We start from the raw sequence: 27,441 nt of genomic DNA on the forward strand, positions 1-27,441 counted from the left end.
CCTCCCAGGAAGCAGGAGGCAGGAGGCAGTGCGGGGGCCCTGGCCCTGGACTCCGAGGCTGGCCATGCCGGGCAGGCCAGGCCTCAGTGCCCACCGGGCTCCCTGACTCAGCCAGCCTGGCCCCGGGCCCCCGGTGCCGCTCAGGGCCAGCCACACTGACGAGGGCAGGGCAGGGGTCTGAGCTGGGGCCTGAGGCGCACAATCGCCCCTTGTCCGTCTGGGCTCCGCTTCGCCGGCGGCCAGCGGGACCTCTCTTATCGCTGAGACCGCTGGGAACAATGGCCACACACACGCTTATCTCCCCGCTGTTTGCTCAGCGCATTAGAGCGCTCCCAGGTCAGCCACAAACACGCCATTCTCCGTGATTTCCCGTGATGCCCCCGCCCCCTGCAGCACTGGAGCCCCCACCCCGCCGAGCACCCACCAACCCCTGCCCTCGAGGCCGCAGAGCCTGCGGTCACGGATCCTGGAACTCACAGCCAATGTTTCCAGGAAACTCCAACCACATCTCACACATGCCCACAGATGTATGTGTGCGCACGTGTACATACCCATGCCCACACGCACAACACACAGGCACATACCCACACACCCGGCACATGTACAGCAGACACACATGCACTCACAGCACACACCAAATACACATGCACACACTCACACATGACACACATACCTACACACAGCAGACACTCATGTATGCGCATGTGTAGATACACATGCCCACACACGGCACATTACAGCACTGGCACGGATGCACATGCTCACACACAGCACACACACCTACACACACAACACAGGAATGTATGGACACTTGGCTCACATACAGCAGTCACATGCACATGGTGACACACGACACACACCACACAGACACACATGCTCACACACAGCACGTGCATACACACGGCATACACAACACAGGTGCACAAGGCCACACACGACACACCTGCACACATGCTCAAGCTTCATTGGTCCAGGTGATATCCAAACCCCCGCCAGGGTCACATCTGTGTCCCTCAAGCTGCTGGGGTGACACTGAAGACCCCAACGTAGGGGACCCTGCCTGCCATAAGCCCCTGCGGTGACAGGGATGTCCCAGGACCACAGCCCCTCCCTCGGCTCCATCCTCACCATCCCCTGGTCCATCCTCCAGGCGCCAGGACCCCGAGAACAGGCTGAGGCTGACAGAAGGCCCCCTTGCCCTGTGCGATCCCTCCATGGAGCCCGGACAGCCGGTCAGCGCCCCAGGCCACGGCCCCTTTGGCACCGCCCCCGCTGCAGGGAGCCAGGAGGCCCCAGGACCCTCCGCCAGCTCCGGGAAGGCTCCGGGCTGCTGGGTGGGCACACGCCGGGCACAGCTCCGGCCACTCAAGCTTAAGGCTTAAGGAGAAAGGACCGGGCAGCACCCAGCCTCGGTGCCTGAGGGCCAGCAGCTGGCCGAGTGGGCTTCTGGAGAGCAACTTTTTATTAAACCAGATGAACAGGGGCCGCTCCCGTGTGTGTGGCTGGGCCTCGGGTGGGCGGGCGGCCCGAGCCCGGCCACGTGGGCGCTGGTCTGTGACTCACAGTTTGGCCCCTTGTGAGGAGGCCGGGCTGGGGCCGGCCGGCGGCCCGTGGAAGGAGCTGGGGCTCCCGCACCCATGTCTCCGTGAGGCCAGACCCCCCTCAGGAAAGAGGAAGCCTCCTGAGCCGCACCCCGAGTCTAACCTCGGGTCCCACTCGGGGCCAGGCTGCCTGGAGAGCTCCCAACTTCGAGGGACTCCCAAGTATCCAAACACCCATGTCCCTGGCCCTCACCTCACCCTGACCATGACCTTCACCCCGGACCCCTCATGGCCCTGGCCTACGTCCTGCCCATGGACCAGGCCCAGCGGCCCTGCTGCCCCTGCTCCCTGAGATGCTGGCCCAGGAGCCACGCCCTCCCCCACCAGGGCTGTGGGCGCTGCACCCTAAGGCTGGCACATACCCACATGCACCCCCAGGTGGGCAGCCCCAAGCCTCCTGCCCCTGCTCCTCTCCTCAGAGCTGTGGGAGCAGGAAATGGAACGGGGCCCTGGGATATAGCTTGTCCCCCCACCCCTCCCAGGACCCGAGGCCAGAGGCAGGCAGAGGGTCCCAGGCACAGCCTGTCCTCCGGCCTCCAGGCCTTGTCCTGTCTGAGCCCAAGGCCACCGCCCACCCATGATGGCCTCGCACCCAGGACCCCGATGACCCAAAGGCAGTCCTTCCATGGGCGGTCTTTTTCCCAGGTCGGGACTAAGGCCCAGCATGCGGGGCCGTTTGGGGGTCCTGGGGTCCAGGTGAGAGTGGAACTTGCCCCAGGAGCTACGCTCCCCGCAGGGGCAGAGGGGTGCCTGCCCCCCCTCCCCACCTGCCCTAGACAAGCCCCTCTGGGCCCCTGGGCTGCGGCTGACGGTGTCCATGCTGACCCCCGAACTGTCCCCCCGGAACGGCCCCCCTGGAACCGACCCTCAGACTGGCCCCTGGCAATCCCCGCCTGGAGCCAACGGGAAGGGTGCCAGCCCAACGGAAGTGGCGATAATGGGGCCGCTGCCGCCCCGGGATCTTTCCAAGAAGTCCAGGTCCTGATAAAGCAACGCCGAGATCCTGTTTGTCCGCCGCCGCACGTGGCGGGGGGGGGCGCGGGCGGCTCGGCCAGGGCCGGGCCCCTACATAAGGCGTCGAGGCCGCTACTCGGGCGCACAGGTGCAGCGAGTCTGCCTGGTGTCAGCGGCAGGAGGGGCCGGGTCCTGCGGTGACCGCTTCTCCACGCACCATGCTGGGGCCTCGGCTGCTGCTGCTGCTGTCCTGCGGGGGAGCCCTGCTGGGCGCCGGTGAGTGGGGGCGCGGCCTCGCACGGGCACGGCCAGATGTCCCCGCGGCCCCGGGCCTGGGAGAGGCTCCCGGCCTCCCGCCTCTCCGACTTGGCCAGAAGTGGGCTGGCCACCAGGATGTGGATGTGAGGCCCCCTCGCTCGGGGCCGCCCTGCTCCGGCCAAGGCCTGGGTCACCCCAGCCAGTGAGGGTCAGAGGGTGCCGAGGCCGAGTACCAGGGAGGATGGACTCGGGCCTGGGGGGCGGGGGTCCCAGGGGGCCAGGCAGTGCCAGACCCCAGCTGGGTGGACAGGGCTCAGGCTCAGCCCTCAGCTGGCACCCCACCCCCATGGGTCTTGAGGTGGGCAGGTCCTCAGGGGCAGCCACAGTGATGCAGGGCCTGTGGGCACTGGGGCTGCAAAACCCAGGTGGAGGCCCAGCTCCGTGGGTCCTGGCTGTGAGCAATGACCACTCAGTGGGCTCTGGGACTGGGGTCCCCATCTGTGAAAGTGGGGGCAACATCTCCCCGTCACGGGGCTGCCCCAAGTCTACCCAGTCTCACCCACCCACCCCAGGGCAGGGTCCCCTTTCCCCTCCGTATACCTCATGCCCGTCCCTTCCGCCCACCTGGCACCGCTCAGGCCCCAGCCCTCCTCACCAACCAGCACCAGGCCCGTGGCTCCTCTGCCCGCGTGAGCCCAGGTGGCGGAGCCCAGGGACTCCTCTCCTCAGTCCTGGCCCGCAGGCCCCTCCCTGGTGGCCCCATGTCCCCACCAGCCTCTGGGAGCAGTGATGGGCCCAGTGCAGGGGGCGGCTGCAGACACCAGCACAGTAGGTCCCCTGGGCTGTCCCGCCCCCGCCCTCCCTCAAAGCCCCTCCCCTTCCAGGCACCGCCTTTCCCACAAGGGCTGCTCTGAGCCCTCAGGACCCCTGCCCAGCTGAGCCCTTCTTGGGCCCCTCCCCGGCCCTGGGGCTCAGACTTGGACCCCAGAACCTGGGGAGGAGGGAGGAGCCCTGGGTGAGGGGGGCGGGAGCCTGCGAGGGGTCCAGGCTGTGTGAGCAGCAGAGGGTGGGGCAGGTCTCTGAGCCTCAGCACCACCTTCTGCCGGCCTGGGAGGGACAGAGGCAGGTCCTGTCCCCCTGGACCAGGGAAAGGAGGTCTGAGCCGGGGCCTGGGGGCCAGTGCTGAGCGAGGGCAGGCAGGGCGGGGGCCGCCAAGCGTGCAGGACGGTGAGTGCTCTGCGCCGCATGGCCGGGCTGGCCGAGGCTGCCAGGCCAGCCGCCCTGCGGCTCCGTGGGTCCGGCCAGGGGTCAGTGCCTGCCCTGACCGCGGTGGGAAGCACTGCGGGCCTCCTGAGCGTCTTCAAAGGAGCCCCCGCGGCCAAGGTGGGGTGGGGTCATTGTCGAGACAGAGCCCGAGGCCCGGGGAGGGGGGACCGCGCAGTGATGGACAGGAGGCGTGGCAGGGCTGGAGGCCAGCACCAGGCGGCCGGGGACTGGGAGTGACCCTCTGGGGGCACAGACGTGAGCTGAGACGCAGACCCCCCTGATCAACACCGCGGGGGCAGGGCTGCCCAGGGTCACCCCCCCCCCCCACCTCTGTGCCTCCCACCCCAGCCGGGACCACACAGCCAGGGGCAGGCATCGCCGAGACGCACTGTAGACAAGGACCAGTGTGGCGATGGGGGGGGGGGGGGGGAGGCAGGAACCGCCGCGAGCTACTTCCAGCTCAGGACGGTGGAGCTGGGGCAGGGGCAGGGGAGGGCCGCAGGGAGGGGAGGCCCCGCGCAGCTGCCCTGAGCAGGGCCACCTTCCTGTCCCTGCGGTCACTGTGACCCATGTCACCAGGTGGGCTGAGTGGGAAACAGGGGTGCAGCGGAGAGAGGGGTCCCATCCCACAGAGCCTTTGGGCAGAGCTCCTCCCCACTCTCCCCTGCCCCTCTGAGCTCGGGCTCCCCCTCGCCTCCCCACCCCCCTCCAGTGAAGTCAGGGCAGAAGCCCAGGAGTCCGGCCACCCTGCCACCCAGACCCACGGAGCCTGCCCAGAGCCAGCGGGCCGACAGGCTTTGCGCTCACTCGGCCCTCCTGCCGGCCCGAGGGCCTGGCGCCTCCAGGGTGCCGTGATGGGAGCCTGGTGGGCAGAGCAGCAGATGCCCCGGGGCCAGAGGGGCCCAGAGGGGCTAGTGTCTGGTGTGGAGGACCCACCCGCCCTGAGGCCTGGCCCTCGGCCACAGGAACCTCTCCAGGGACCTCCCATCCTCCCAGCATGGCCAGCTGCCACCTCCAAGCCCCCAGGCCCTGCTCACTGCCTCACCCTCCCTGGGGCTCTTGGGAGCAGGGACCATGTGCCCCCGTGTCTCCTGCGCCCAGCAGGGGACAGGCCCACAGCAGGTGCTCGCTGCGTGCAGGGTGCCAAACTGGTGAGTGACCAAATGAATGAGCGAGTGGGTGGGAAACGAGGGTGCGGAGGGCCCAGTGGGCTGGGCTCAGGCCAGGGGCCAGCGCTGTGGTTCCCAGCCCTGGGCCCTGCTCACAGCCAGGCTCTGAGTACCCGGGGCCGGCTGTGCCCTGGAGCAGAGGTGGCCGGGCCCAGCACTGACATGGGCCCTGAACACGCAGGTCTAGACGACACCTCCTTTGCCCACCCAGGACCCCAGGGGCTGAAGGACTCCCCACAGCCAGGTGAGGACCAAGGCTCTGCCACAAGGTGGCCGTGGTCTGGGCTTTCCACGAGGGACATCCAACCACAGGGACCTGGGGAGACCAGCTTGTGCTGGGGGTCCCTGGGGGGCGGGGCTGCTGGCTGACACCCAGACCCCCCACGGCAGCAGCTGGCTCTCCCGTGAGGCTCAGTGGGCCTGGGACTTGGGAGGCCGCGAGCATGGGCTTCCCAGGGGCCTTGCCGGTCAGGGGACCCAGAACCCCGAGACCCACCAGCTCCCTCCACAGCGCCCGGCAGGGGCTGGTGCTCCACATGGGGGACCGGCCACTTCTTCACCTTCGACGGCCACATGTATGACTTCGAGGGGACCTGCAACTACATCTTTGCGGCCATCTGCAAGGACGCCTCCTCTCCCACCTTCAGCGTCCAGCTGCGGCGAGGGCCCGGCGGGGACATCTCCCGGGTCATCGTGGAGCTGGGGGCCTCGGTGGTCACGGTGCAGCAGGGAGCCATCTCCATCAAGGATGTGGGGTCGGTCAGGGACCAGGGCCATGGCCAGGGGGTGGGGAAAGGGTTCCGGGGACGAGGGAATGGCCAGGGCGAGGGCAGCCGCTGACTGCTCCTCCCTGCAGGGCCGTCAGCCCGCCCTACACCAGCAACGGGCTGCAGATCACCCCCTTCGGCCAGAGCGTGCGGCTGGTGGCCAAGCAGCTGGAGCTGGAGCTGGTGGTGGTGTGGGGCCCCGGCGCCCACCTCATGGTGAGGATGCAGTGGGGGCGGCACCCGAGGCCGGAGTTGGTGGGCAGAGCCGGGGGCTGCCCCCGGAGGGGGAGGTCCTGACCGGTCCCCCGGCTCCTCAGCTTGGCGGACTCCGGCCAGGAGCCCGGATGGGCCTGGGCTTTGCTGGAGGCTCAGTTTCCCCCTTTGAAGATAAGGACCATCCAGCAAGAAAAGAGGCCCCCGGGGAGGGAGGGCGGTCACAACCCATACGGTGAGGGTGCCCGGCTCCTGGAGCAGGCATCTGCGGTCTCTGCATCTGGGCGAGGGGTCCCTGGCCTAGGGAGCCCTGCCCTGCCCTGCTCACGCCGTGTGCCAACCACCCGCCCTCGCCCACAGGTCCTGGTGGAGGACAGGCACATGGGCAGGATGTGTGGGCTCTGCGGGAACTTTGACGGCGAGAAGACCAATGAGTTTCTGAGCGAGGATGGTAAGTGGGGGTGGGCGGGGACCCCTGCGCCCAGCCCGGGTGCTGACCCTGTGCCCCCTGCAGGCACGCGCCTGGAGCCCCACAAGTATGCCGCCCTCCAGAAGCTGGACGACCCCAACGAGATCTGCACCCACGAGGCCATCCCCGGCCCCCAGGTCCTGCAGGCAGAGCATGTATGTGAGGGCGGGGCCGCACAGCCTTCCAAGTGGAAGCACTGGGTGTGGGGCGTGGCCTTCTCCCCGTGACCGAATGGCCCTCTGCCCAGGCCCGGACCTGCGCCCAGCTGCTGGCCCTGGTGGCCCCCGAGTGCAATGTGCCCAAGGAGCCCTTCGTGCAGAGCTGCCAAGCCGACGTGGCCGCGTGTGCCCGGCCGGGCCAGCAGAGCTGCGCCTGCGCCACGCTCTCCGAGTACTCGCGCCACTGCAGCCTCGCCGGCCAGCCCGTCAGCCGCTGGAGGAGGCCCGGCCTCTGCTGTGAGTCCTAGGAGGCTGCAGGGAGGGCCAGGGCCTCTATGGCACCTCACTCCCGGGACAGGAGGCCTGAGGGGGAGCGGCGCGGGGGGGGAGCAGGGCCCCAGGGTTCCCTTGCCCGCTCACCAGGGCCCCGTGTACATACAGCCCTGGGCCAGTGCCCGGCCAACCAGGTGTACCAGGAGTGCGGCGAGGCCTGCGTCAAGACCTGCTCCAACCCACAGCACAGCTGTGCCCGCTTCTGCACCTTCGGCTGCTTCTGCCCGGAAGGTGGCGTACCTCTCCCCACAGGACCCTCCAGATGAGCCCCCACCCACCCAGCATGCGCCCCACTTGGTTCACTGGAACCAGGACCCCCTGCCCCCCTTAAGTGCTCAAGGCCACATGGGCTGATCCACAGGACAGGGAGGGGGTATGCACATGGGGGGTGGGTCCAGGAGGCTACTGGGAGGAGGTGGGCCGAGCCAGGCCAGAGACAGGCCTGCGCTCCCCCAGGGCAGCCCTGGGCCTGGGCCTGTCGGCACGAGGGGGCAGAACGCTGAGCATGCAGACCAGATGGGACTGCGGGTGTGAAGGGGGACAAGCTCCTGGGGCACAGGCCGGGAGGCCCAAGGAGGGGTGGGGTCTCCCCCACGCAGCCCCAGGAAGCCCCTGCCTGCAGGTATGGTTCTCGACGACGTTTCCAAAAACCTCACCTGCGTGCCCATCGCCCAGTGCCCCTGCACGCTCGGCGGCGTGGCCTACGCCCCTGGGGAGGTCACAGCCGACGCCTGCCGCACCTGGTAAGGACAGGAGGGGAGGTGGGGACATGGGGGCATGGGGGTCAGGGGCAGCCTCAGCCCGAAGCAGCCAGCTCTACTGGGCCAGAACACCCGGGGGCGCCCCCACCACTCTGGTGCCCTCCCCCCACCCCCAGCCAGTGCACAATGGGGCGCTGGAAGTGCGAGGAGCGGCCCTGCCCCCGGCGCTGCGCCCTGGAAGGCGGCTCCTTTGTGACCACGTTTGACGCCAGGCCCTACCGCTTCCATGGCACCTGCACCTACACCCTCCTCCAGGTGGGAAGCCCGCTAGGGACCCCCAGGGAACTGATCAGAGGGGTCACCACGGGGTGGGGGTCTCACAAGGGTCCCGCCAGGGGGGTCCCCACCAGCCCCCAGCCCTCTGTGCTTACTGTCCTCCCCAGAGCCCCCAGCTCCCCGACGGGGGCTCCCTCATGGCCGCCTACGACAAGTCTGGGTACTCGCATTCAGAGACCTCCCTGGTCGCCCTCATCTACGTGTCCAGCCAGGTAAGGCCGCCCCGACTGCCGCCACTGCGCCTACCCAGCCTGAGCACACGGTCCTGCCACCGCCCAGCCTCACCCTCCGCACCCAGTGACTCAGGGCCCGCCCTCCAGGACAAGATCGTGATTTCCCAGGATGAGGTGGTCACCAACCACGGAGACACCAAGTGGCTGCCATACAAGACCGGTAGGTCGCAGCCCCTGCCTGGGCCACAGGGGCCGGGCCCAGAGTGGCCGCCCGCTGAGCCTCCGTCCCACAGGCAACATCACGGTCTTCAAGCAGACGTCCACCCACCTGCAGATGGCCACCACCTTCGGGCTCGAGCTGGTGGTGCAGCTGCAGCCCGTGCTCCAGGCCTACGTCACAGTCGGGCCTCAGTTCAGAGGCCAGACCCGAGGTGAGTGCCCGCTGGGCCGGGCCTGGCCTCCTGGGAAACGAAGGGGCCCCACAGAGACTCACGGGACCCAGCAGGTCCCGCCCCTGGGCCTTGGCCAGCCCCCAGGGGTGCAGCTGGTGCTGGCCTCCTGCCTGGGGCCCGGTGAGGGGACGTGGGGCAGGACTGGGACGCGGGACGCCCACCCTCATGGCCTGGCCGCTCAGGGCTTTGCGGCAACTTCAACGGGGACACGACGGACGACTTCACGACCAGCATGGGTGTCCCTGAGGGCACGGCCTCGCTCTTCGTGGACTCCTGGCGGGCAGGGAACTGCCCGGCCGCCCTGGAGCGGGAGACCGACCCCTGCTCCATGAGCCAGCTCAACAGTGAGTGCCAGCCGGAGGGCTGGGGCGGGCGGGAAACCCACGCTGGGGGTGCGGGAACCCACGGGGCCTGTCCCCGCAGAGGTGTGCGCGGAGACTCACTGTGCGGTGCTGGTGAACAAGGGCACGGTCTTCGAGAGGTGCCACGCCGTGGTGAACCCCAAGCCCTTCTACAGGGTAGGCGGGGCTCGCACGTGGCCAGGAGGGCTGCGGGGTCGGGCACCTTGGGGACAGGGTGTGGATGGCGGGCGCCAATGCTGCTGTCTGCCCACAGAGGTGCGTGTACCAGGCCTGCAACTACGAGGAGACCTTCCCGCACATCTGTGCCGCCCTGGGGGACTACGCCCACACCTGCGCCTCCAGGGGCATCCTGCTCTGGGGCTGGAGAAGCAGTGTGGACAACTGCAGTGCGTGCTGCCGGGCGTGCGGGCGGCGGGAGCCCGGGGTCATGCGGAGGGTGGGGCTGTGACCGCTCGGGCCAAGCTCTGCCCAGCCATCCTGACGCCAGACTCCCCGCAGCCATCCCCTGCACGGGCAACCAGACGTACAGCTATGACAGCCGGGCCTGCGGCCGCACCTGCTTCTCACTGTCCGACCGCGCCGCCGAGTGCCACCCCAGTGCCGTGCCCGTGGAAGGCTGCAACTGCCCCGAGGGCACCTACCTGAACCACAAGGCCGAGTGCGTGCGCAAGGCCCATTGCCCCTGCCTCTTGGACAACCACAAGCTCATCCTGGCCGGCCAGTCCACTGTGGTTGAGGGCGTCATCTGGTGCGTGAGGGTCCTGGGTGGCAGCCCCGCCCCCTGCAGCCCCGCCCCAGGCCGCCCCCTCACACGGCCTCTCTTGCAGCTACTGTTCCAACGGGCGGCTGAGCTGCCCTGGGCGGCCGTCGATGCTCCTGGGTACGTAGTGCAGCGGGGCGGCGCCCTGGCCTGCGAGGGGCCCTGGCCTCCGCTGAGTCCGCCTCACCAGCCCCCTTCCCTGCAGCATCCTGCTCGGCCCCCAAGACATTCCAGTCCTGCAGCCAGTCCTCAAGGAACAAGTTTGGGGCGGCCTGTGCCCCCACGTGCCAGATGCTGGCCACGGGCACCCCTTGCGTAAGGCTGGGGCGGGCGAGGGCAGGGCTCCCCCATCCTGTCTGGGCCGCGGGAGGAAGCCCAGACTCCTCAGGAGAGGCTCTGCCCCCACCCTGTCCTCCAGGAGAGGCGTGCCCAGTGGGGCTGGGAGGCCCAGCAGCTGGAGGGCGGTGTGCTCAGTCTGGGGGGTTCCCTGAGGAAGGTGGGCTGGGGCCCCAACTTGGGGAGGAATAGGAGGGGGTACAACAGCCCAGCCTGAGGCACGGAGGCACCGGCCCCTTTCCTGAGGGAGGGAGGCTGCCGAGAGAAAGGCCCTGAGCAGGCTGGTGCAGGAGGGGGTCTGGGAGGAATGCAGGGGCAGAGGGCCCACCGGGGCCACCCTCCCAGGGGCTGCTGACCTCCGCCCTGCAGGTGCCCACCAAGTGCGAGCCCGGCTGCGTCTGTGCCGAGGGGCTCTACGAGAACGCCAGCGGGCAGTGCGTGCCCCCCGAGGAGTGCCCGTGCGAGTTTGCGGGGGTCTCCTACCCCCGGGGCGCCGAGCTCCACACTGACTGTAAGGCCTGGTAAGCCAGTCCCACCCTGGCACAGGGCTGTCCGCAGGGTCCTGGGGGCTGGGAGGTCAGATCCTACAGGGTGGGTGCGGCCCGGGTCTCTCAGAACCAGAGCTCCCTGCTCCCGGCAGCACCTGCTCGAGGGGGAAGTGGACGTGCCAGCAGAGCGCCCACTGCTCGTCCACCTGCACCCTCTATGGAGAGGGCCACGTGGTCACCTTCGACGGGCAGCGCTTTGTGTTTGAGGGCAGCTGCGAGTACATCCTGGCCACGGTGAGACCCTGGGGGAAGGGCCACAGGGGGCCACGAGGAGGCCCTGGGAGGACTCGGGGGCTCCTGGTGGGCTCCTCCTCAGCGCCCCCTTCCCACAGGATGGCTGCGGCACCAATGACTCCCGGCCCACCTTCAAGATCCTCACGGAGAACGTCGTGTGTGGGAAATCGGGTGTCACCTGCTCCCGGGCCATCAGGATGTTCCTGGGGGTGAGTGGGCTGGTGGGTGTCCCCACAAGGCAGCCACCAAGCTCCAGGTCCTGGCCTCTCTTCCCCTCTGCTTCCTCATCCACACAACGGGCAGCAGTGTCTCCTAGAGCTGGACGTAGGGTGGGGAGTCTCCCAGAAGCCTGACTCAGTCCTCAGCTCAGTGTCCATGACGTTCTGGAACCTCCCGCCAATGGCAGGCTCGAGAGGACAGGCCCCAGCCCAGAGCTGGCCCTCAGTAGGCGCTGGCCGGCGCGTGTCTTTAACGGGCCCCTGCGGGAGAGCACGGGCGGGAGCAGAGCTGGGGGCACTCAGCAGCCGCCCAGGTGGGGCTGGCAGCCTGGTGACAGCCCTGCCCCACAGGGCTTGTCCATCGTACTGGCGGACAGGAACTACACGGTCAGCGGGACAGACCCCCAGGTGCACTTCCGGGTCAGGGCTGGCTCCCTGCACCTGGTGTTGGACGTCACCATCGGCAGCAGTTACAACCTGACCCTCATCTGGAACAAGCACATGACCGTCTCCATCAAGATCTCGCGAGCCTCACAGGTACCACGCACCACCGCCCAGGTCGCCGGGGTGGGGCAGCGCCCGCCACCCGCACATCTGCCCGCCTGACACCAGCCCCCGCAGGACGCCCTGTGCGGCTTGTGCGGCAACTACAACGGGAACATGAAGGACGACTTTGAGACACGCAGCAAGTACGTGGCGTCCAGCGAGCTGGAGTTTGTGAATTCATGGAAGGAGAGCCCGCTGTGCGGAGACGCCAGACTCGCACTGGACCCCTGCAGCCTCAACGCCTTCCGCCGCGCCTGGGCCGAGCGCAAGTGCAGCATCATCAATAGCCAGACCTTCGCCGCCTGCCACAGCCAGGTGGGCTGCGCCGCGGGGGTCGGGCCTGAGCAGGTGGGTGGACAGCAGACACTGAGGGCCACTCCCACAGGTGTACCGCCTGCCCTACTATGAGGCCTGCGTGCGCGACACATGTGGGTGCGACACGGGTGGGGACTGTGAGTGCCTGTGCGACGCTGTGGCCGCCTACGCCAAGGCCTGCCTGGACAAGGGCGTGTGCGTGGACTGGAGGGCCCCCGACTTCTGCCGTGAGTACCCTGTCCCCGACTGGGGGCGGCCATGGCGGGAGCACCTCTCCCGGGTGGGCAGCAGGCTGTGCCCTGCAGAGGGACCTGCAGAAGGACCCCGAGCCTCCCAGGCCCTGACAGGCACCCGTCCTCCCAGCCATCTACTGCGACTTCTACAACTCCCACACGCGGGCGGGCGACGGCCAGTACCAGCACACCCCGGAGACCAACTGCACGTGGCACTACCAGCCGTGCCTCTGCCCCCAGCAGCTGCAGAGCCTTCCAGACACCAACATCGAAGGTGCGGGCGAGGAGAGAGCGAGGCTGGGCCAGACGACTGATGGCCTCCCGGCCAGTGATCAGGACAGGATGGTGGACGAGGGCCCAGCCTGGAGCCAGGGGACGGTGACAGGCACAGGGCAGGGTGGCTGGGGTTGGGGACAAGGGGGGACCTGCCTCTGCAGTTCAGTGAGAGGCCAGGAGTGGCTGGGGACAGAGAGGGCAGGAACCAAGCCTTGAAGAGGGGCTCCGGCTCCGGCACTGAGGCCCTGCCTCTCGGCCCTGCCCCCTAGGCTGCTACAACTGCTCCCAGGACGAGTACTTCGACCAGGACACGGGGACGTGCGTGCAGTGCAGTAAGCTCAGGCCACAGCCCCCATGCCCTCCCAGCCCCCACGGCGGAGCCCTGCACACACCTCTGGCTGGCTCTCCAGCACCCGACTCCCTAGCTGTGCCCCTGAGGTGCTGGGACGCCCATGCCCCAGACAGCAAACACAAAGGGAAAACAATCAGGCTTCCCCTCCCCAAATGCTGACACACCCAAACCCAGCCCCCAGCTGCAGGGCAACCCAGGCCCGGGCTCTGCCAGCTTGCTGGGTATGTGGGTGACAGCTGGCCTGAGCTACCACAGGTGGGCGCTGGACAGCATCCCGGCTGCCAGGCATCACCAGGGTTGGGCAGTGGTGCTGGGAGAAGAGGAGACCCGGGGGAGAGGGGGGGAGAGGACTGAGAAGCAGGGACCCACCTGGGGACCCCCGGGAGGGCAGGACTGGGAGGGGCGGCACGGGGCGACAGCACTGACCACACTTCCTCTTGCAGTGCTGCTGCCCACCACGCCGCCGCCGCCCACCACAGGTGATTGCGCACACACTAGGTGCCAAGGTGAAGCAGCGCTCTCCCCGGGCTCATCCCTGGGTAGCCGTCAGCCCAGCCTGTGCCCATCCCAGCAGCTGCTGGCTGGCATGTGGGCAAGGCTGGGGTGCACCTGGGTTGTCCTGGGCTGCCCCACAAGGCAGGAGCAAGCGGTGCTGACCAGGACAGCAGAGGGGAGGGGCATGGAAAGCTTATTCTGGCTGACCAACCCCGCCGTGCTGGACGGCCACTGTCACAGCAAGGCCAAAGGGGCTGGGATGCTGCCCTCAGCGGGGCACCGGCCTTTGCACCCTGTGCCTCCTCTCCAGCCCATCTGGGGGTGGGGGGCTACATGGCTCAGCAGGCAAGAGAGGGGGCTCCTCCCAGGGTTATGCCTGTACTCACAGCCCTTCTGCCTCACTCAGGCTCGCCCTCCACAGAAGCCAGGCCTACCTTGGCCACCCCCAACATCACAGCCACCCCCAGAACCACTGGGCCCCTCAGTTCCACGGCACCCTCACCAAGCCCCCACGCTACACCTGCAACCCCCACGGCCTCGGCCCCCGCCTCCACACAGACAGGGACAGCCCCGACCCCGCGGCCAGAACCCACAGTCTCCTCAGGAGGTGAGGACGCCCTGCGGTGCAGAACACGTGACGATCAGACATGCTCCCCAGGGTGCGGGCAGATGCTCAGCAGAGCGGGTGGGGTTGAAGGACCAGCTGCCGTGGGACGTGGCAGTTCCTAGCTGCCTGGCACTGTCACTGAAGCATGTGGGACCTGCGGACGCAGGGAGCCCACACAGCAGCCCCTGCCGCTGCCCAGGGACCAGGGGGACATGGCATGGGTCCTGCTAGCAAGGGCAAGTGAAGGGCCAGCCAGCGCCCAGTGAGCCCATGGCCACCGGACAAGCAGCTGAGGAAGGATATGCGTGTTGGCGAGGGGAAGGCGCACGCCCTTCTCGAAGGGGCTCAGCGTGCCCGCGGGCCAGGCTCCTGTGGCACAGGTGGGGCAGGAAAAGGGGAGGGCAGATGGTCCTGTTCCCTGCAGAGTCGCCTCGAACGACCTCCGCCATCACCATACGAGCCACGTCAGGACCAGCCCCCACAGCCACCCCCAGGTCAACAGCCACAGGGCCTACTGTGACTCAGGCCACCACACAGCCCACCGCACCCCTGCTCAGCACAGCCACGCAATCCACAGCTCGGTCCACAGTGCGCACCACAGAGGCATGGCCAACACCAACCAAACCAGAAACCACCACGGGGTCCCCCCAAGGTAAGGCTACCCCATGAGGTCCCCACAGAGGGGAGATAGCACAGGTGCTCCAACGCCCAGCCCAGACTGTGGAACTGCGTATGAGAACAGGCTACAGATTCCCAGGAGGGGACGCCTCCAACTCAAAAGGTGGGCAGCCAGCCCAGCAACCAGCCTGAGCCTACAGCTAACCACGTGCTCTCTGCACCTCTCCCCGCACAGCATCTACAGGCCCACCCGCCACGGCTGCCCCCACACCAGGTGAGCACAGGGGTCCCAAAGGCACTGGATCTAGAGGGCAGTGACCAGGTTTGAAATCAGGGCCACAATCCAAAACTGCAGAAAGATCCCAGAGGAAGGAGCCCGAGAGTACCTGAACCCATCATAGTACCCTCTGCGAGGGGAAAGAGGGACCAAACACACCTGCAGGAGAGAAACACAAATGCAGAAACCAAAATCAGCAGAGTCAGTAAACGCAAGGGGGACACACCAGGTGCATAGGAAGCCAGCGTGGGGAACAGCATCAGCAGGTGGGAGGCCACCTACCGGGCAAGGATGACATGATAACAAACTGACCCATCACACTTTCCACAGGGCACTCAACCCACCACCGAACGGAAGGAACAACCACAAGCTCACCAGGGAGCAGCACAGGCCAGGGCACAGCACACACGAGCCCAGGGACCAGGTCAACCACGGCCACACCCAACCCACCACACACTGCCTTCACTTCTCACTCCGCCCCAACAGGTTCCCTGTCCACCACTTCCCACATTACAGGTCCGCCCACAGGAACATCATTCCGGACCACCACCACCTTCCCAACCGCATCTCCATCCAAGACCACTCAATCCACTCACGTTCCAAACTCTGCCACCTCCTCTGTCACTCCCACTTCTCACAGAGTGATCACCACAACACAACCCGAGACCCACTCTCCTTCCATCTCTACTGCAAGGCCAACAGGCTCCTCTCCATCATCGACACACGTCCCTGCCACAGGCACAGTGCCCTCACCCTCCACAGTGCCGTGGACACCTACCACAAGAGGAACCACCCAAGCCCCTCACTCTGTCAGCACAGCCAAAACCTCCACCTCCCTGGTGTCACACCCCTCCGCACCTGCCCACTCTGGCACCACATCTTCTCCACGCACCACCATCTCCACCAAGACCACCAGTAGAGGCACCGGCAGCCCGGGGACACACACTGCCACGGCCTCGGCTACTCCCAACGGGCCACACACTCCCTTCACTACTCACTCCCCCCACACAGGTTCCCTGTCCAGCACCTCCCACATTACAGGTCCGCCCACAGGAACATCATTCCGGACCACCACCACCTTCCCAACCGCATCTCCATCCAAGACCACTCAATCCACTCACGTTCCAAACTCTGCCACCTCCTCTGTCACGCCCACTTCTCACAGAGTGATCACCACAACACAACCCGAGACCCACTCTCCTTCCATCTCTACTGCAAGGCCAACAGGCTCTTCTCCATCATCGACACACGTCCCTGCCACAGGCACACTGCCCTCACCCTCCACAGTGCCGTGGACACCTACCACAAGAGGAACCACCCAAGCCCCTCACTCTGTCAGCACAGCCAAAACCTCCACCTCCCTGGTGTCACACCCCTCCGCACCTGCCCACTCTGGCACCACATCTGCTCCACGCACCACCATCTCCACCAAGACCACCAGTAGAGGCACCGGGAGTCCGGGGACACACACCGCCACGGCCACACCCAACAGTCCACACACTCCCTTCACTTCTCACTCTCCACACACTGGTTCCGTGTCCACCACCTCCCACATTACAGGTCCGCCCACAGGAACATCATTCCGGACCACCACCACCTTCCCAACCGCATCTCCATCCAAGACCACTCAATCCACTCACGTTCCAAACTCTGCCACCTCCTCTGTCACGCCCACTTCTCACAGAGTGATCACCACAACACAACCCGAGACCCACTCTCCTTCCATCTCTACTGCAAGGCCAACAGGCTCCTCTCCATCATCGACACACGTCCCTGCCACAGGCACAGTGCCCTCACCCTCCACAGTGCCGTGGACACCTACCACAAGAGGAACCACCCAAGCCCCTCACTCTGTCAGCACAGCCAAAACCTCCACCTCCCTGGTGTCACACCCCTCCGCACCTGCCCACTCTGGCACCACATCTGCTCCACGCACCACCATCTCCACCAAGACCACCAGTAGAGGCACCGGGAGTCCGGGGACACACACCGCCACGGCCACACCCAACGGTCCACACACTCCCTTCACTTCTCACTCTCCACACACTGGTTCCGTGTCCACCACCTCCCACATTACAGGTCCGCCCACAGGAACATCATTCCGGACCACCACCACCTTCCCAACCGCATCTCCATCCAAGACCACTCAATCCACTCACGTTCCAAACTCTGCCACCTCCTCTGTCACTCCCACTTCTCACAGAGTGATCACCACAACACAACCCGAGACCCACTCTCCTTCCATCTCTACTGCAAGGCCAACAGGCTCCTCTCCATCATCGACACACGTCCCTGCCACAGGCACAGTGCCCTCACCCTCCACAGTGCCGTGGACACCTACCACAACAGGAACCACCCAAGCCCCTCACTCTGTCAGCACAGCCAAAACCTCCACCTCCCTGGTGTCACACCCCTCCGCACCTGCCCACTCTGGCACCACATCTGCTCCACGCACCACCATCTCCACCAAGACCACCAGTAGAGGCACCGGCAGCCCGGGGACACACACTGCCACGGCCTCGGCTACTCCCGACGGGCCACACACTCCCTTCACTACTCACTCCCCCCACACAGGTTCCCTGTCCAGCACCTCCCACATTACAGGTCCGCCCACAGGAACATCATTCCGGACCACCACCACCTTCCCAACCGCATCTCCATCCAAGACCACTCAATCCACTCACGTTCCAAACTCTGCCACCTCCTCTGTCACTCCCACTTCTCACAGAGTGATCACCACAACACAACACGAGACCCACTCTCCTTCCATCTCTACTGCAAGGCCAACAGGCTCTTCTCCATCATCGACACACGTCCCTGCCACAGGCACACTGCCCTCACCCTCCACAGTGCCGTGGACACCTACCACAAGAGGAACCACCCAAGCCCCTCACTCTGTCAGCACAGCCAAAACCTCCACCTCCCTGGTGTCACACCCCTCCGCACCTGCCCACTCTGGCACCACATCTGCTCCACGCACCACCATCTCCACCAAGACCACCAGTAGAGGCACCGGGAGTCCGGGGACACACACCGCCACGGCCACACCCAACGGTCCACACACTCCCTTCACTTCTCACTCTCCACACACTGGTTCCGTGTCCACCACCTCCCACATTACAGGTCCGCCCACAGGAACATCATTCCGGACCACCACCACCTTCCCAACCGCATCTCCATCCAAGACCACTCAATCCACTCACGTTCCAAACTCTGCCACCTCCTCTGTCACTCCCACTTCTCACAGAGTGATCACCACAACACAACCCGAGACCCACTCTCCTTCCATCTCTACTGCAAGGCCAACAGGCTCTTCTCCATCATCGACACACGTCCCTGCCACAGGCACAGTGCCCTCACCCTCCACAGTGCCGTGGACACCTACCACAAGAGGAACCACCCAAGCCCCTCACTCTGTCAGCACAGCCAAAACCTCCACCTCCCTGGTGTCACACCCCTCCGCACCTGCCCACTCTGGCACCACATCTGCTCCACGCACCACCATCTCCACCAAGACCACCAGTAGAGGCACCGGGAGTCCGGGGACACACACCGCCACGGCCACACCCAACGGTCCACACACTCCCTTCACTTCTCACTCTCCACACACTGGTTCCGTGTCCACCACCTCCCACATTACAGGTCCGCCCACAGGAACATCATTCCGGACCACCACCACCTTCCCAACCGCATCTCCATCCAAGACCACTCAATCCACTCACGTTCCAAACTCTGCCACCTCCTCTGTCACTCCCACTTCTCACAGAGTGATCACCACAACACAACCCGAGACCCACTCTCCTTCCATCTCTACTGCAAGGCCAACAGGCTCCTCTCCATCATCGACACACGTCCCTGCCACAGGCACAGTGCCCTCCCCCTCCACAGTGCCGTGGACACCTACCACAAGAGGAACCACCCAAGCCCCTCACTCTGTCAGCACAGCCAAAACCTCCACCTCCCTGGTGTCACACCCCTCCGCACCTGCCCACTCTGGCACCACATCTGCTCCACGCACCACCATCTCCACCAAGACCACCAGTAGAGGCACCGGCAGCCCGGGGACACACACTGCCACGGCCTCGGCTACTCCCAACGGGCCACACACTCCCTTCACTACTCACTCCCCCCACACAGGTTCCCTGTCCAGCACCTCCCACATTACAGGTCCACCGACAGGAACATCATTCCGGACCACCACCACCTTCCCAACCGCATCTCCATCCAAGACCACTCAATCCACTCACGTTCCAAACTCTGCCACCTCCTCTGTCACTCCCACTTCTCACAGAGTGATCACCACAACACAACCCGAGACCCACTCTCCTTCCATCTCTACTGCAAGGCCAACAGGCTCTTCTCCATCATCGACACATGTCCCTGCCACAGGCACAGTGCCCTCACCCTCCACAGTGCCGTGGACACCTACCACAAGAGGAACCACCCAAGCCCCTCACTCTGTCAGCACAGCCAAAACCTCCACCTCCCTGGTGTCACACCCCTCCGCACCTGCCCACTCTGGCACCACATCTGCTCCACGCACCACCATCTCCACCAAGACCACCAGTAGAGGCACCGGGAGTCCGGGGACACACACTGCCACGGCCACACCCAACGGTCCACACACTCCCTTCACTTCTCACTCTCCACACACTGGTTCCGTGTCCACCACCTCCCACATTACAGGTCCGCCCACAGGAACATCATTCCGGACCACCACCACCTTCCCAACCGCATCTCCATCCAAGACCACTCAATCCACTCACGTTCCAAACTCTGCCACCTCCTCTGTCACGCCCACTTCTCACAGAGTGATCACCACAACACAACCCGAGACCCACTCTCCTTCCATCTCTACTGCAAGGCCAACAGGCTCTTCTCCATCATCGACACACGTCCCTGCCACAGGCACAGTGCCCTCACTCTCCACAGTGCCGTGGACACCTACCACAAGAGGAACCACCCAAGCCCCTCACTCTGTCAGCACAGCCAAAACCTCCACCTCCCTGGTGTCACACCCCTCCGCACCTGCCCACTCTGGCACCACATCTGCTCCACGCACCACCATCTCCACCAAGACCACCAGTAGAGGCACCGGGAGTCCGGGGACACACACCGCCACGGCCACACCCAACGGTCCACACACTCCCTTCACTTCTCACTCTCCACACACTGGTTCCGTGTCCACCACCTCCCACATTACAGGTCCGCCCACAGGAACATCATTCCGGACCACCACCACCTTCCCAACCGCATCTCCATCCAAGACCACTCAATCCACTCACGTTCCAAACTCTGCCACCTCCTCTGTCACGCCCACTTCTCACAGAGTGATCACCACAACACAACCCGAGACCCACTCTCCTTCCATCTCTACTGCAAGGCCAACAGGCTCCTCTCCATCATCGACACACGTCCCTGCCACAGGCACAGTGCCCTCACCCTCCACAGTGCCGTGGACACCTACCACAAGAGGAACCACCCAAGCCCCTCACTCTGTCAGCACAGCCAAAACCTCCACCTCCCTGGTGTCACACCCCTCCGCACCTGCCCACTCTGGCACCACATCTGCTCCACGCACCACCATCTCCACCAAGACCACCAGTAGAGGCACCGGCAGCCCGGGGACACACACTGCCACGGCCTCGGCTACTCCCAACGGGCCACACACTCCCTTCACTACTCACTCCCCCCACACAGGTTCCCTGTCCAGCACCTCCCACATTACAGGTCCACCGACAGGAACATCATTCCGGACCACCACCACCTTCCCAACCGCATCTCCATCCAAGACCACTCAATCCACTCACGTTCCAAACTCTGCCACCTCCTCTGTCACTCCCACTTCTCACAGAGTGATCACCACAACACAACCCGAGACCCACTCTCCTTCCATCTCTACTGCAAGGCCAACAGGCTCTTCTCCATCATCGACACACGTCCCTGCCACAGGCACAGTGCCCTCACCCTCCACAGTGCCGTGGACACCTACCACAAGAGGAACCACCCAAGCCCCTCACTCTGTCAGCACAGCCAAAACCTCCACCTCCCTGGTGTCACACCCCTCCGCACCTGCCCACTCTGGCACCACATCTGCTCCACGCACCACCATCTCCACCAAGACCACCAGTAGAGGCACCGGGAGTCCGGGGACACACACCGCCACGGCCACACCCAACGGTCCACACACTCCCTTCACTTCTCACTCTCCACACACTGGTTCCGTGTCCACCACCTCCCACATTACAGGTCCGCCCACAGGAACATCATTCCGGACCACCACCACCTTCCCAACCGCATCTCCATCCAAGACCACTCAATCCACTCACGTTCCAAACTCTGCCACCTCCTCTGTCACTCCCACTTCTCACAGAGTGATCACCACAACACAATCCGAGACCCACTCTCCTTCCATCTCTACTGCAAGGCCAACAGGCTCCTCTCCATCATCGACACACGTCCCTGCCACAGGCACAGTGCCCTCACCCTCCACAGTGCCGTGGACACCTACCACAAGAGGAACCACCCAAGCCCCTCACTCTGTCAGCACAGCCAAAACCTCCACCTCCCTGGTGTCACACCCCTCCGCACCTGCCCACTCTGGCACCACATCTGCTCCACGCACCACCATCTCCACCAAGACCACCAGTAGAGGCACCGGGAGTCCGGGGACACACACCGCCACGGCCACACCCAACGGTCCACACACTCCCTTCACTTCTCACTCTCCACACACTGGTTCCGTGTCCACCACCTCCCACATTACAGGTCCGCCCACAGGAACATCATTCCGGACCACCACCACCTTCCCAACCGCATCTCCATCCAAGACCACTCAATCCACTCACGTTCCAAACTCTGCCACCTCCTCTGTCACTCCCACTTCTCACAGAGTGATCACCACAACACAACCCGAGACCCACTCTCCTTCCATCTCTACTGCAAGGCCAACAGGCTCTTCTCCATCATCGACACACGTCCCTGCCACAGGCACAGTGCCCTCACCCTCCACAGTGCCGTGGACACCTACCACAAGAGGAACCACCCAAGCCCCTCACTCTGTCAGCACAGCCAAAACCTCCACCTCCCTGGTGTCACACCCCTCCGCACCTGCCCACTCTGGCACCACATCTGCTCCACGCACCACCATCTCCACCAAGATCACCAGTAGAGGCACCGGGAGTCCGGGGACACACACCGCCACGGCCACACCCAACGGTCCACACACTCCCTTCACTTCTCACTCTCCACACACTGGTTCCGTGTCCACCACCTCCCACATTACAGGTCCGCCCACAGGAACATCATTCCGGACCACCACCACCTTCCCAACCGCATCTCCATCCAAGACCACTCAATCCACTCACGTTCCAAACTCTGCCACCTCCTCTGTCACTCCCACTTCTCACAGAGTGATCACCACAACACAACCCGAGACCCACTCTCCTTCCATCTCTACTGCAAGGCCAACAGGCTCCTCTCCATCATCGACACACGTCCCTGCCACAGGCACACTGCCCTCACCCTCCACAGTGCCGTGGACACCTACCACAAGAGGAACCACCCAAGCCCCTCACTCTGTCAGCACAGCCAAAACCTCCACCTCCCTGGTGTCACACCCCTCCGCACCTGCCCACTCTGGCACCACATCTGCTCCACGCACCACCATCTCCACCAAGACCACCAGTAGAGGCACCGGCAGCCCGGGGACACACACTGCCACGGCCTCGGCTACTCCAACAGGCCACACACTCCCTTCACTACTCACTCCCCCCACACAGGTTCCCTGTCCAGCACCTCCCACATTACAGGTCCACCGACAGGAACATCATTCCGGACCACCACCACCTTCCCAACCGCATCTCCATCCAAGACCACTCAATCCACTCACGTTCCAAACTCTGCCACCTCCTCTGTCACTCCCACTTCTCACAGAGTGATCACCACAACACAACCCGAGACCCACTCTCCTTCCATCTCTACTGCAAGGCCAACAGGCTCTTCTCCATCATCGACACATGTCCCTGCCACAGGCACAGTGCCCTCACCCTCCACAGTGCCGTGGACACCTACCACAAGAGGAACCACCCAAGCCCCTCACTCTGTCAGCACAGCCAAAACCTCCACCTCCCTGGTGTCACACCCCTCCGCACCTGCCCACTCTGGCACCACATCTGCTCCACGCACCACCATCTCCACCAAGACCACCAGTAGAGGCACCGGGAGTCCGGGAACACACACTGCCACGGCCACACCCAACGGTCCACACACTCCCTTCACTTCTCACTCTCCACACACTGGTTCCGTGTCCACCACCTCCCACATTACAGGTCCGCCCACAGGAACATCATTCCGGACCACCACCACCTTCCCAACCGCATCTCCATCCAAGACCACTCAATCCACTCACGTTCCAAACTCTGCCACCTCCTCTGTCACGCCCACTTCTCACAGAGTGATCACCACAACACAACCCGAGACCCACTCTCCTTCCATCTCTACTGCAAGGCCAACAGGCTCTTCTCCATCATCGACACACGTCCCTGCCACAGGCACAGTGCCCTCACTCTCCACAGTGCCGTGGACACCTACCACAAGAGGAACCACCCAAGCCCCTCACTCTGTCAGCACAGCCAAAACCTCCACCTCCCTGGTGTCACACCCCTCCGCACCTGCCCACTCTGGCACCACATCTGCTCCACGCACCACCATCTCCACCAAGACCACCAGTAGAGGCACCGGGAGTCCCGGGGACACACACCGCCACGGCCACACCCAACGGTCCACACACTCCCTTCACTTCTCACTCTCCACACACTGGTTCCGTGTCCACCACCTCCCACATTACAGGTCCGCCCACAGGAACATCATTCCGGACCACCACCACCTTCCCAACCGCATCTCCATCCAAGACCACTCAATCCACTCACGTTCCAAACTCTGCCACCTCCTCTGTCACTCCCACTTCTCACAGAGTGATCACCACAACACAACCCGAGACCCACTCTCCTTCCATCTCTACTGCAAGGCCAACAGGCTCCTCTCCATCATCGACACACGTCCCTGCCACAGGCACACTGCCCTCACCCTCCACAGTGCCGTGGACACCTACCACAAGAGGAACCACCCAAGCCCCTCACTCTGTCAGCACAGCCAAAACCTCCACCTCCCTGGTGTCACACCCCTCCGCACCTGCCCACTCTGGCACCACATCTGCTCCACGCACCACCATCTCCACCAAGACCACCAGTAGAGGCACCGGGAGTCCGGGGACACACACAGCCACGGCCTCGGCTACACCCAACGGTCCACACACTCCCTTCACTTCTCACTCTCCACACACTGGTTCCCTGTCCAGCACCTCCCACATTACAGGTCCACCCACAGGAACATCATTCCGGACCACCACCACCTTCCCAACCGCATCTCCATCCAAGACCACTCAATCCACTCACGTTCCAAACTCTGCCACCTCCTCTGTCACTCCCACTTCTCACAGAGTGATCACCACAACACAACCCGAGACCCACTCTCCTTCCATCTCTACTGCAAGGCCAACAGGCTCTTCTCCATCATCGACACACGTCCCTGCCACAGGCACAGTGCCCTCACCCTCCACAGTGCCGTGGACACCTACCACAAGAGGAACCACCCAAGCCCCTCACTCTGTCAGCACAGCCAAAACCTCCACCTCCCTGGTGTCACACCCCTCCGCACCTGCCCACTCTGGCACCACATCTGCTCCACGCACCACCATCTCCACCAAGACCACCAGTAGAGGCACCGGGAGTCCGGGGACACACACCGCCACGGCCACACCCAACGGTCCACACACTCCCTTCACTTCTCACTCTCCACACACTGGTTCCGTGTCCACCACCTCCCACATTACAGGTCCGCCCACAGGAACATCATTCCGGACCACCACCACCTTCCCAACCGCATCTCCATCCAAGACCACTCAATCCACTCACGTTCCAAACTCTGCCACCTCCTCTGTCACTCCCACTTCTCACAGAGTGATCACCACAACACAATCCGAGACCCACTCTCCTTCCATCTCTACTGCAAGGCCAACAGGCTCCTCTCCATCATCGACACACGTCCCTGCCACAGGCACAGTGCCCTCACCCTCCACAGTGCCGTGGACACCTACCACAAGAGGAACCACCCAAGCCCCTCACTCTGTCAGCACAGCCAAAACCTCCACCTCCCTGGTGTCACACCCCTCCGCACCTGCCCACTCTGGCACCACATCTGCTCCACGCACCACCATCTCCACCAAGACCACCAGTAGAGGCACCGGGAGTCCGGGGACACACACCGCCACGGCCACACCCAACGGTCCACACACTCCCTTCACTTCTCACTCTCCACACACTGGTTCCGTGTCCACCACCTCCCACATTACAGGTCCGCCCACAGGAACATCATTCCGGACCACCACCACCTTCCCAACCGCATCTCCATCCAAGACCACTCAATCCACTCACGTTCCAAACTCTGCCACCTCCTCTGTCACGCCCACTTCTCACAGAGTGATCACCACAACACAACCCGAGACCCACTCTCCTTCCATCTCTACTGCAAGGCCAACAGGCTCCTCTCCATCATCGACACACGTCCCTGCCACAGGCACAGTGCCCTCACCCTCCACAGTGCCGTGGACACCTACCACAAGAGGAACCACCCAAGCCCCTCACTCTGTCAGCACAGCCAAAACCTCCACCTCCCTGGTGTCACACCCCTCCGCACCTGCCCACTCTGGCACCACATCTGCTCCACGCACCACCATCTCCACCAAGACCACCAGTAGAGGCACCGGGAGTCCGGGGACACACACCGCCACGGCCACACCCAACGGTCCACACACTCCCTTCACTTCTCACTCTCCACACACTGGTTCCGTGTCCACCACCTCCCACATTACAGGTCCGCCCACAGGAACATCATTCCGGACCACCACCACCTTCCCAACCGCATCTCCATCCAAGACCACTCAATCCACTCACGTTCCAAACTCTGCCACCTCCTCTGTCACGCCCACTTCTCACAGAGTGATCACCACAACACAACCCGAGACCCACTCTCCTTCCATCTCTACTGCAAGGCCAACAGGCTCTTCTCCATCATCGACACACGTCCCTGCCACAGGCACAGTGCCCTCACCCTCCACAGTGCCGTGGACACCTACCACAAGAGGAACCACCCAAGCCCCTCACTCTGTCAGCACAGCCAAAACCTCCACCTCCCTGGTGTCACACCCCTCCGCACCTGCCCACTCTGGCACCACATCTGCTCCACGCACCACCATCTCCACCAAGATCACCAGTAGAGGCACCGGGAGTTCGGGGACACACACCGCCACGGCCACACCCAACGGTCCACACACTCCCTTCACTTCTCACTCTCCACACACTGGTTCCGTGTCCACCACCTCCCACATTACAGGTCCGCCCACAGGAACATCATTCCGGACCACCACCACCTTCCCAACCGCATCTCCATCCAAGACCACTCAATCCACTCACGTTCCAAACTCTGCCACCTCCTCTGTCACTCCCACTTCTCACAGAGTGATCACCACAACACAACCCGAGACCCACTCTCCTTCCATCTCTACTGCAAGGCCAACAGGCTCCTCTCCATCATCGACACACGTCCCTGCCACAGGCACACTGCCCTCACCCTCCACAGTGCCGTGGACACCTACCACAAGAGGAACCACCCAAGCCCCTCACTCTGTCAGCACAGCCAAAACCTCCACCTCCCTGGTGTCACACCCCTCCGCACCTGCCCACTCTGGCACCACATCTGCTCCACGCACCACCATCTCCACCAAGACCACCAGTAGAGGCACCGGCAGCCCGGGGACACACACTGCCACGGCCTCGGCTACTCCCAACAGGCCACACACTCCCTTCACTACTCACTCCCCCCACACAGGTTCCCTGTCCAGCACCTCCCACATTACAGGTCCACCGACAGGAACATCATTCCGGACCACCACCACCTTCCCAACCGCATCTCCATCCAAGACCACTCAATCCACTCACGTTCCAAACTCTGCCACCTCCTCTGTCACTCCCACTTCTCACAGAGTGATCACCACAACACAACCCGAGACCCACTCTCCTTCCATCTCTACTGCAAGGCCAACAGGCTCCTCTCCATCATCGACACATGTCCCTGCCACAGGCACAGTGCCCTCACCCTCCACAGTGCCGTGGACACCTACCACAAGAGGAACCACCCAAGCCCCTCACTCTGTCAGCACAGCCAAAACCTCCACCTCCCTGGTGTCACACCCCTCCGCACCTGCCCACTCTGGCACCACATCTGCTCCACGCACCACCATCTCCACCAAGACCACCAGTAGAGGCACCGGGAGTCCGGGGACACACACCGCCACGG

General features: G+C 64.3%; 1 protein-coding gene across 1 annotated transcript in view; it reads left to right on the forward strand.

Moving 5' to 3' along the window:
- Window positions 1–2,702: 2,702 nt before the first annotated feature.
- The window catches only part of MUC6 (mucin 6, oligomeric mucus/gel-forming), a 28,075-nt gene continuing 3,336 nt past the window's right edge, over window positions 2,703–27,441 (forward strand). The window contains exons 1-46 of the mRNA XM_036295551.1: window positions 2,703–2,831; window positions 5,430–5,492; window positions 5,760–6,003; window positions 6,105–6,231; window positions 6,589–6,679; window positions 6,743–6,852; window positions 6,945–7,152; window positions 7,297–7,419; window positions 7,811–7,931; window positions 8,066–8,204; window positions 8,333–8,437; window positions 8,546–8,618; window positions 8,692–8,829; window positions 9,033–9,194; window positions 9,274–9,368; window positions 9,466–9,598; window positions 9,711–9,960; window positions 10,040–10,092; window positions 10,178–10,287; window positions 10,678–10,829; window positions 10,949–11,090; window positions 11,189–11,299; window positions 11,660–11,845; window positions 11,930–12,169; window positions 12,240–12,396; window positions 12,533–12,676; window positions 12,948–13,010; window positions 13,474–13,528; window positions 13,947–14,132; window positions 15,544–15,836; window positions 16,291–17,876; window positions 18,275–18,549; window positions 18,670–19,068; window positions 19,195–19,487; window positions 19,936–22,194; window positions 22,315–22,394; window positions 22,439–22,713; window positions 22,839–23,237; window positions 23,358–23,756; window positions 23,878–24,276; window positions 24,403–24,801; window positions 24,922–25,320; window positions 25,441–25,839; window positions 25,960–26,358; window positions 26,479–26,877; window positions 27,004–27,402. Of these exons, the coding sequence (XP_036151444.1) occupies window positions 2,774–2,831; window positions 5,430–5,492; window positions 5,760–6,003; window positions 6,105–6,231; window positions 6,589–6,679; window positions 6,743–6,852; window positions 6,945–7,152; window positions 7,297–7,419; window positions 7,811–7,931; window positions 8,066–8,204; window positions 8,333–8,437; window positions 8,546–8,618; window positions 8,692–8,829; window positions 9,033–9,194; window positions 9,274–9,368; window positions 9,466–9,598; window positions 9,711–9,960; window positions 10,040–10,092; window positions 10,178–10,287; window positions 10,678–10,829; window positions 10,949–11,090; window positions 11,189–11,299; window positions 11,660–11,845; window positions 11,930–12,169; window positions 12,240–12,396; window positions 12,533–12,676; window positions 12,948–13,010; window positions 13,474–13,528; window positions 13,947–14,132; window positions 15,544–15,836; window positions 16,291–17,876; window positions 18,275–18,549; window positions 18,670–19,068; window positions 19,195–19,487; window positions 19,936–22,194; window positions 22,315–22,394; window positions 22,439–22,713; window positions 22,839–23,237; window positions 23,358–23,756; window positions 23,878–24,276; window positions 24,403–24,801; window positions 24,922–25,320; window positions 25,441–25,839; window positions 25,960–26,358; window positions 26,479–26,877; window positions 27,004–27,402 (12,890 nt within the window). The 5' untranslated portion in view covers window positions 2,703–2,773. The remainder of the gene's footprint in view (window positions 2,832–5,429; window positions 5,493–5,759; window positions 6,004–6,104; window positions 6,232–6,588; window positions 6,680–6,742; window positions 6,853–6,944; window positions 7,153–7,296; window positions 7,420–7,810; window positions 7,932–8,065; window positions 8,205–8,332; window positions 8,438–8,545; window positions 8,619–8,691; window positions 8,830–9,032; window positions 9,195–9,273; window positions 9,369–9,465; window positions 9,599–9,710; window positions 9,961–10,039; window positions 10,093–10,177; window positions 10,288–10,677; window positions 10,830–10,948; window positions 11,091–11,188; window positions 11,300–11,659; window positions 11,846–11,929; window positions 12,170–12,239; window positions 12,397–12,532; window positions 12,677–12,947; window positions 13,011–13,473; window positions 13,529–13,946; window positions 14,133–15,543; window positions 15,837–16,290; window positions 17,877–18,274; window positions 18,550–18,669; window positions 19,069–19,194; window positions 19,488–19,935; window positions 22,195–22,314; window positions 22,395–22,438; window positions 22,714–22,838; window positions 23,238–23,357; window positions 23,757–23,877; window positions 24,277–24,402; window positions 24,802–24,921; window positions 25,321–25,440; window positions 25,840–25,959; window positions 26,359–26,478; window positions 26,878–27,003; window positions 27,403–27,441) is intronic.

The sequence above is a fragment of the Myotis myotis genome, unplaced genomic scaffold (genome assembly GCF_014108235.1).
Source record: "Myotis myotis isolate mMyoMyo1 unplaced genomic scaffold, mMyoMyo1.p scaffold_m19_p_27, whole genome shotgun sequence".
Lineage (NCBI taxonomy): Eukaryota > Metazoa > Chordata > Mammalia > Chiroptera > Vespertilionidae > Myotis > Myotis myotis.